General features: G+C 43.5%; 1 protein-coding gene across 1 annotated transcript; it reads right to left on the bottom strand.

Moving 5' to 3' along the window:
- Positions 1 to 1,119: 1,119 nt before the first annotated feature.
- On the bottom strand, positions 1,120 to 5,780 carry LOC311502119 (angiomotin-like; the record flags this gene model as incomplete). Its single annotated transcript, XM_084564245.1, has 3 exons — positions 4,783 to 5,780; positions 2,202 to 2,721; positions 1,120 to 1,542 (listed from the first exon to the last, which is right to left on the bottom strand). Exons 1-3 carry the CDS (start codon positions 5,739 to 5,741, stop codon positions 1,120 to 1,122), a joined length of 1,902 nt encoding a protein of 633 aa, XP_084420371.1. The 5' UTR covers positions 5,742 to 5,780.
- Between the last annotated feature and the right edge of the window lie 3,670 nt (positions 5,781 to 9,450).

Below are 9,450 nucleotides of genomic sequence, written 5' to 3'. Positions count from 1 at the left end.
ACCGGTGTTTTCACACTGGATCCCTTTTTCAGTTCTTTCCGGGCCCTGCTGCAAGCCAACCTGTCTCCTGATCTATAGGCTGCATCCTGGGCTTTTAGCAGGGGCCTCACTGTGCTGTCCACCCATGGCTTCTGGTTAGGAAAGACCATGATTATCTTTGTGGGTAGGACAGCACAGATGACGTGTATTCCTCTAGATCAGCATCTACTTTGACTTTTTGAATTACAGCAATTCACCAAAAAATGTTGGTAATAGCAGCAGTTCTGGTTGAGATAAGTATTTCCTCATTCAAAGATGTCTTTATTTACCTTTATTACCGGAGATTATGGTTCGTATGGAAACCAGGATTGGAGTTATAATCTCAATTATAATCTAAGCCTCCTCTTTAATCCAAAGGTTTGAAGCTGAGATGAAGTGCAGAGGTGCAGTCCACTCAAGTGTTTATTCACTGTTAATATGGCAAAAAAAACTTACAAGACAACAAAAATAAACATTAACGATCATGGTCTAGATGTTTCGGACATCAGTCTCTTGCTTTGAGCTGTGGCTGTCTATTTTGAGTCAATAATGCATCTTTCATCTCTCTAGTTAATTAAAAAAATCAAACCCATATGAACAGTGCCTCTAAAAAGATTGACAAGACTTACAAAACAAAACTACTGTCAAATTGAAAATACAGTTCCACAAAGGAATATCAATTAATTTAAAATATATGTCAAATAAGAGATTGCTTAAGCAGAAACTCCCTCTAAAGTGAATTCAGCTGAGGTCCAGGCAGTTGATGCCAATAGTTTCGCAAGTAGTGACAGTAGTATAAAGACTACTGTGCCTGATTAATCTGTATTCCGGGGTGCAATTGCACAATGAAGACAAAGCAATATGTATTTTTGTTTTGTAAAGAAGATTGGAGTAAAATTGCAGTGTCCAGTTGTGTAAGCCTGATGGAAATGTATTCACACAGTGCTGTGATTGCAGGCAAAGGCACATCTACTAAACTATAACAGTGCAATACTCATGCAATCACTTATTTTACATTTCATATACTGTATTTAATTAATTGGCATTACTTTCATAGTTTTGGTCATAAAAGCCAAACTACATTGACTATGTGACCATTTATTAAAGCAATAAAAGGGGATAAACCAAGGGAAGAATACTTTGGCACTGTAAATAAATGTTAGACAAGCAGTGGTAAATGTGTAAATTTAATCTACATGAACAATGGAGCCTTCCAATAAATGTTTTTGTTGTGACTATGCATCCAAATTCCATATACAGTATGGCCATATTTAACCTGCAGTCCCTCTTTCCAAATAAATGACCAGACATTTTTGTAAAACTTGTGCAAAAGGCAAACCACACAAGAGGCAAGTATAAGTAACTCCATGCTCTCTCACCTCGGAGGTCCCTGTTGAAATCATGCAGCCGGCGCACCTCCAGTTCTAGCTTGTTCCTCATGGTTTTCTCCAGAGCTTCCCTCTTGGAGGAGGTCTTAGAGAGGTTTTCATAAGCCTCTGACACCAGCTGGATCTCTGTTTCCAGCTGTTCACGGATACAAAAAGAGTAAAAGGATACAGTAAACACAAAGATGTTATTAATTTGTCTTTCGTCTAGCATCCTGTTGCGTCTAGATTTATGTGGAATATAATTTTGGATGAACTGCCAATTTTAAGTAGATGAGATGATTTCAAGCTTGTATGAACATCTTCCACTCCTCTAGCATAAAGTACATGTCACAACTTCACATTATAATTCAATCTATTCATCTAAGTGCTTTTGTTCAAAGCAAGTAACAATCCTCTCTTTTGAATCACATATACATTTTTTATGCATTATTTGTATTTCATTTAACATTTATCCAATGTTTTTTGTACAAAATGCTTGTTTTGTGGTGTGTGTAAAGTACAATGTCAGAATTACATAGTACAACAACTCAGCTTGAAAAATCTGCTGGAATCTCATTCTTAAGAATACACTTACATGGAAATGAGTATGAGGGATTTCCAAACTACGTTCAGGTGATATTTGGTATCTTTGAGACTAGTACAAATAGAAGGAACAATTTTAGACTTTCAGTTTCTTTTTTTTCTTATTTTAGTTATTGTAAGCTTTTGTACAATCTACCCCTGGTGGGACACGAAGCCACTATCCCTGGCTTAGCGGGCCAGTGCTTTATCAAGCTATTATGGAGAGGAAGTTACCTTGTGCAGCTTGGTGACTTTCTCGCGACATGCCTCCATCTCCTGCCTTAGCATTCTGTTCTCCTCTGTCAGCATATCTACCATCTTGTGAGCACGGGCCATCATAGCAAAGGGCTCCCCCTGCGGGTGGGAGTAGGAATGCAGCAGGGGAAGGGGGAAATGTCCAGGTAACTGCTGCTGCTGCTGTTGATGGTGAATCCTTGGAGTGGAGCCGTAGGTGTCAGGAGGGAAACCATGCCCCCTCTGCAACATTGGGTGAATAGGCCCAGGAGTGAAAGGCTCCACCATTTGGTGGGAGGCAATACCATGTGGACTCCGAGGTCCCATGTTGGCGAAGGGCTCTCCCTGGCTCTGGGGTTGCTGGTGAGGGCAGGAAGGATGAGAGGAGTGGGAGGTAGTCAGCATGCTGCTGAGAGTGGAGGACTGGGTGCGAGACAAGGAGCCCAAAGAAGTGACTGAGGAGGTGGGACTATGCTGGTGAAGGGGCTTCTGAGAGTGAACCAAACCCTCCTTACTGGACCTGAAGTGAAATCAGCTGCCGTATTACACACTGTTGGTGTACATAATGATAAATATGTCTGAACTATTATCTTAAAGCTGAGTAAAGCAGACTATCAATTTTTCATTTACCAATAAAGACATGATGTGGCAGAGACAATATGTGACAGCTGTGGATGCATTTAGTGTCTTCGGCCAACAGCTACCGATACAATAGTGACATAATAGAAAATGATAGTAAGCAGAGAACATTACATTACTTAAAAAAAAATAATCAAAGGAGGAGGACACTTACTTGTCCTGTCGCCAATAGCTTCGTAAAAGACAGATGAAAATACTTGCTGGGAATTGATCACATTTTAGAAGACTCGATTACCTCTGAACTGGTGTTTTCATTAAAAGTAACATATTAGACAACAACATGGGACACAACTAAATAGTTTTTATTTTATTTTTATTTAGGTTTTAAGCAAGAGGAAACAAGACCCTGGACAACATTTACTCCAATTTCATCAGTGACAACGATGAGACAGCCTACAGGGAGGAAGTGGAGGACTTGGCCATGTAGTGCGCTGACAATAACCTGCTTCTCAACACAAGCAAAATCAAAGAGCGTATCATGGACTTCAGGATGAAGAAAGGTAGCAAGCACACTCCCATTCACATCAACGAGAAAGCGGTTGATTGTGTAACCAGCTTCAAGTTCCGGGGCATCCACATTTCTGAGGACTTGTTATTGTCCTCCAACATATAAAGCATTGAGGGAAAACCACCTCTCTTCAACCATCCCAGTGAACTTCTACTGCTGTGCTATTAAGACCACCCTAACCAGCTGTATCAAAGTCTGGTATGGGAAATGTCGGACTGTAAAGCACTGCAGATGGTGGTGAAAACTGCCAAACGTATACTCATCGCATAAAAATTGCTGTTTGCGAAGAGCATGCAACATTGTCGAGGATGCTTCCCACCCAGCATATAAACTGCTTGCCCTCCTACCCAAAACCAGCGGGCACTGGAGCAGCGTTCTCCCCACAGATAAGTCTTACAAATGTCTGTAGCTCCAAACCTCCTCAGTTAACCTTTCTTCGATGTGTTCCATTGTTATTGATCCAAAACAATCAATTTGAAAACTGCAGAGTTTGAGAAGTAGCTGGAAATACTAAAGCACACACATTACTACCACGTGGACCAATCACAGGTCTTGCAGACTGCTTTTGATAACTTTGGCTTATTTTGTTTAATGGATAATGGTTTTATATAGAAATGTGCTTATAAAAAGAATAAGAAAGTTTTGGTACTAAAACCCAGAAGTGGTAAAAATGCCAGTACTGAAATCTGGAAAATAACATAAATAAAATATCTATCTATAGATCCTATCCATATTAAAGCCATTTGGAACAGTGTCTCCATTCCATCCGCCACATTTAAAGATTAAAAAACAGATGTCCTGTGTCTCCCACCAGAGGTTAAAATCTGTCCCACGGGATGAATTTGCCGAGTGTGAAAATTACACTGAAGACAAAATATTTGAAGTACTACAGTTACTGCTATTCGTAATTTGTCCAGTAGGGGCCACACTATTTCAGTATGAATTGTGGACGTAACACAGCACCGAGACCAGCAGCAATGTGGTGAAACTGCACTGTTTCTTAAAACTTTTGAGGTATAATATACTTGTACTTCTTTGCACCAAGAAAACGGGAGATATTTGGACTGGTTCTTATTTATAGGTTATTATGCTATTAATTTACTGGTCCGGCCCTCTTCAGATCAAATTGGGTTGTATGTCAAATGAGTTTGACACCCCTGCTCTATTTAGTGGACAACCTGCTCTACTAACTGAGCCACAGCCGCCCCAGTTTAACATAAATTTGTAACTCAAATGTACATTGAACAATATGTCTCAATTTTCTCATGCTTGATAAAAACCTCAATTTGAACACCTGTAAATGATAATATTGAGTCACATTACCATATACTGCACACTCAAATGAAAATGGAGAGTCTGCACCATAATCCCATTTTCATTATATAACTATTACTAGATGTATTGATTAAAGATGAGTGATTGTGTATTATTTACCTGAATGAGCCATACTCTGGTGGAGGCTGGTATCGGACATGAGGCACCTCCCTGGAGTGTTCCCTCCCTCTGTGCTCCTGGTAAAAATGTCCTCCAGGCTCCCGCTGCTTGGTAGGAGAAGCAGTTACTTTGAAAGGGTAGTCTGGAGGTGGGCCACGAGGGTGTGGCTTGTAATAGTCACCAGGTGGCCCTGGAGGGGGCAGCTGGGGAGAGAGTGGTGCACTAGTGACAGGGGCGTGAGCCTTCACGCCACTGGTAGCCAAGGAGAGTTGCATAAGTCGCTCACTGAGAGACCGAACGTGTCCCTGCTTCAGATCTTTTAGTCCATCATCTTGGTGCACCTTCCCTGCACCACTCACCCGCTGCACTGTGGGGCGACCCTCAGTGCGCACCTTGGCACTGCTCACCCCAGTTACATAGAAGGTGGTGCTCACCGTGGCAGAGAGAGGAGGCTGCTGTGGTGGGTTGTTCTGTTGCAGAGGTTGAGGAGGAGGAGGACCGTGGCCACGAAAATATTGTGACTGCACTTTAGCCTCTTCGTATGTAGGGAGGTCCTCTGGGTTTGGGCACTGCCCTTGGCTGTTCCCACCACCTCCACTACTACCTCCTCCTCCAGCAGTACCTAAACTTACACCCCCTAAACTGCTCCCACCCCCTCCTCCTACTCTGGTGGAGCCCAGCTTCTCCAGGCCATTGTCAGTCTGCAGTTCCTGTCCCTGTGGCTCTTGCCGGGCAATGTGGGGCGTCATCGAGTGATCATCAGAGGGGCTTACCTGTCCCTGTACTGAGAAACCTCCTGCACCACCCACCCCAGTTCCACCACCTCCTCCTGCTTGTTGTTGCTGTTGCAACACATAATTTCGGTTCATCTGTTCCTGCAGGAGGCGCTGCAGGACAGTGCTGCCACCACCTCCAACACTGTTGCTGCTATTGGATGACTCCTCGGCTGCAGCCCTCATCTCTACCCCGCGCTGGTCATGCACCTCATGGAAGGACAAGCTCTGCCCACGGTCTATACTACCTGAAGGGAGTAGGAGAGAGGTCAAGACAGAATGAGGGTGTGGAAATACAAGGTGGTAATACTGAAAAAAAACATATATAAAAGAACAGCCTTATATGTACATAAACTTTCCATCAGTGCCCATGCCCTGCCCACAAAACCAAGGAAGACCCACTAAGGGCACAGTAGAGTAAGACTGGAGGTTGAGCAATTTCTGACAGACCTTAGGAAGCTAAACTACCAGCAGCTTCTTCACATATAAATGTAAACCATGTAAACCAAAAATGAAGACTGTGGCATTTTAAACAGACTTATTAATTTGGTCAGTGGGATGCAGAAAAGGAGAAGTCTCAATACAATCAAGGCGCAAAATACTACTATCTACTACTTATTATTGTTAACGACAAAACAATGACTACAGTGATGATAGATTGGACCAAATTGCCTTTTGGTTGCTGAAGGAGAAAGAAATCTTCACATGATGTGACAGAATAAGTTTTAAGCCCCACAGCATCAGACTTGATCACCATTTGTGTAGTCGTGAGACAAGTTTGACCTATTAACATTTTTCATTATAAATTATTCTGCATTTTTTCAGTTAATCATTTAATCTACAAAATAACAAGATAAAGTAAAATTACATTTATTCTATATTAAATGTATGTATGTTGTCCAACCAGTAGTTCAAAGAAATATTCAGTTTATAGACCACTTTATTGTCATCTGCAAAGTTAGTTTTCAATCAGAATTGTGTATTACACAATATCTGTCACAAAACATTGTTTTTATTTGGACTAAATAATTGTTTGCTTTTGAACACCAGAATCAAAACTTTAAGAACCGCCCCGGATCACAGGGACTTTAATTCACGCCTCTATGACATTACCTATTTCTGGGGGAAAATGACATTTTCACAGAGTAAAACAATTGTGATTCGGTTAAACTCTAATTTCTCAGAAATTTGATAGTGTTAAAAAAAAGAAGAAGCATGTTTTCAGTTGAACATTTAGTGCTGTCAAAGTTGAAACCACCTGGGATGCATTCACAATCCAAATCACAGAGGATAATTTTCTCAAACATCTCATCTGCTACAGACAATAGAAACCCTACAAGTAATCCATTCAGAGGTTTAAACGCTTTATACTATTTTAAACATCTTGTTTACAGTCCTGAGAAACAAGAGAAAAAAAATATTACAGTACACCTTTTAATTGTCCTCAAATTTATTTAATTTCATCAGGAGGTTCAATGGAGGGCTGAGTTTCCATATCTATTAGTGTGGTTTCTTATGACAACGCTCAATATTAATAGCTCTACTGTTTTTTGTTTTTTTAACAAAGAAAGAAAATATTACATCTAGAGCTTTCTGTCATCCTTTTCATTCTCAAGGAGGAATATGCTTTTTTCCGAAACATCTGTGGGTAAACAAGATATGAGACAAAAGAAAAAAATGTTAGGTTGGTGGAAGTCCGCACAGAGGTAGCTGTTCTTACAGTTGCATGAAATGTCTGGTTCTTTAAAGAGCTATTTGGAGAGCTAGATAGTCAGTCTCGGTGATTTTAATATCCATGTTAACGACCCCCCTTCCTACTCTGTAGCTGAATTCACTAATCTTCTTGACAGTCTCAACCTCACCCAACACGTCAATGTCCCAACACACTCCAAAGGCCACACTCTTGATTTGCTGATCACCAACTCCACCACCATCAGCAATCTCTCGGTGCATGATCTGGGCGTGTCCGACCATAAGGCCATCTCAATGGAGCTACCCACCCTGTCCCCCCTCAGTAAGCCCAGCAGACAAATCAGTTTCAGGAACCTTAAGAGCATCAACCCAGTCACCCTGACTACTGACCTCCGTCATCTCTCTGCTGCCAACCCACTTTCAGTCACTGAATCTGTGGATCTCTACAATTCATCACTCAGCACCCTTCTGGACCGTCATGCCCCACTCAAGTCCAGAACCGTTACCTTCACACGCTCAGCCCCCTGGTACTCCAGGGAGCTGCGTTTACAGAAGAGAACAGGACGTGTCCTTGAACGGCGTTTCAAGGATTCAGGACTTGCTGTTCACAAGCTAGCCTACCGGGAACATCAGAAGGCCTACAGCAAGTCCCTCAGTGACACACGGTCCCGGTTCTACTCCCACATAATCAACAATAGCCCTGGTAACTCCAAGCAACTTTTTTCAACCATAAATCATCTCCTTAAACCTCAGACCCCCCCTATACTCAGATAACACGCAGGAGCGGTGTAACAGCTTCATCTCCTTTTTTAAAATGAAAGTGGAAAACATCCGCTCCTGTCTCTCCAGCCCCCCCGTCCTCCTGCCCTCCAGCCCCCCCGCTGTATCTGCTGCCCCGCCCCCGCCCCCTCTTCTCCCTAGCCCCTCTCCCCCCTCAGTTACTTCCACTGACCCTCAATCTGGGACCACCCAGCTCCTCTGCTGTTTTACGGACATCACTCAGCATGAGATTGAGGACCTCCTAAGGAAGATGAAACCCTCCACCTGTGACCTGGACCCATTTCCCTCAGCTCTGATAAAAAGTCACTCCTCTGCAATAAGTCCCATGATCACCAAAATCATCAATCAGTCCCTCCGATCCGGCCATGTCCCCACGTCTCTGAAAACTGCTGTCATTAAGCCACTACTCAAAAAGCCCAGCCTTGACCCCGAAGTACCTGCCAACTACCGCCCCATCTCCAACCTCCCTTTCCTGTCAAAGGTGTTGGAAAAGGTAGTTTCTGCCCAACTCCACAACCACCTCATAACTAACAGTCTTTATGAGAAGTTCCAGTCTGGTTTTCGCTCTGGCCACAGTACAGAAACTGCCCTGTCAGGGTCACAAATGACCTACTGATGGCGGCTGATGCTGGCTCTCCATCACTTCTCATCCTTCTTGACCTCACCGCAGCCTTTGACACCGTGGACCACCACATCCTTCTACACCGCCTCCACTCCTCCATTGGACTCTCTGACACTACCCTGGCCTGGTTCACATCATATCTCACCGACAGAACAGAGTATGTATCCCTGGGTGGTGCTAAATCGGACACACACTCTGTCACCTGTGGTGTCCCTCAAGGATCAGTCCTTGGCCCCACCCTCTTCACGCTCTACATGCTCCCCCTTGGTCATGTCATCAGCCAGCATGGAATATCTTTCCATTGCTACGCTGATGACACCCAACTTTACATCAAAACCAACCCAAACCCCTCTGCAGCCCTTTCCACACTTTCCACCTGCCTGGAGGAGATAAAGGCGTGGATGACGGCTAACTTCCTGCAACTTAACAGTTCAAAAACGGAAGCCATTCTTGTTGGCACTCCACACCAGACCCGGTCATCCACCATCACCAGCATCACCTTCTCCGGCCATGACATCCACCTCTCATCCTCAGTCACAAACCTCGGTGTCAGAATGGACCCTCACCTGACTTTTGAGGCTCACATTAAACACCTTTGCAAAACCTCCTTCTTTCACCTCAGGAATATTGCAAAACTCCGCCCCATACTCACTCTCCGTGATGCCGAAAAACTTGTCCATGCCTTTGTCTCCTCCAGGCTGGACTACTGCAACGCACTCCTCATCGGGATCCCAGGCAAGAACATCAAGCAGTTGCAGTACATCCAGAACTGTGCTGCCAGGATCCTGATGGGGGTGCGGA

This window comes from Chelon labrosus (genome assembly GCF_963514085.1).
Source record: "Chelon labrosus genome assembly, chromosome: 17".
Lineage (NCBI taxonomy): Eukaryota > Metazoa > Chordata > Actinopteri > Mugiliformes > Mugilidae > Chelon > Chelon labrosus.
The sequence above is the reverse complement of the archived record's forward strand: the minus strand, read 5'-3'. Positions and strand labels throughout refer to the sequence as shown.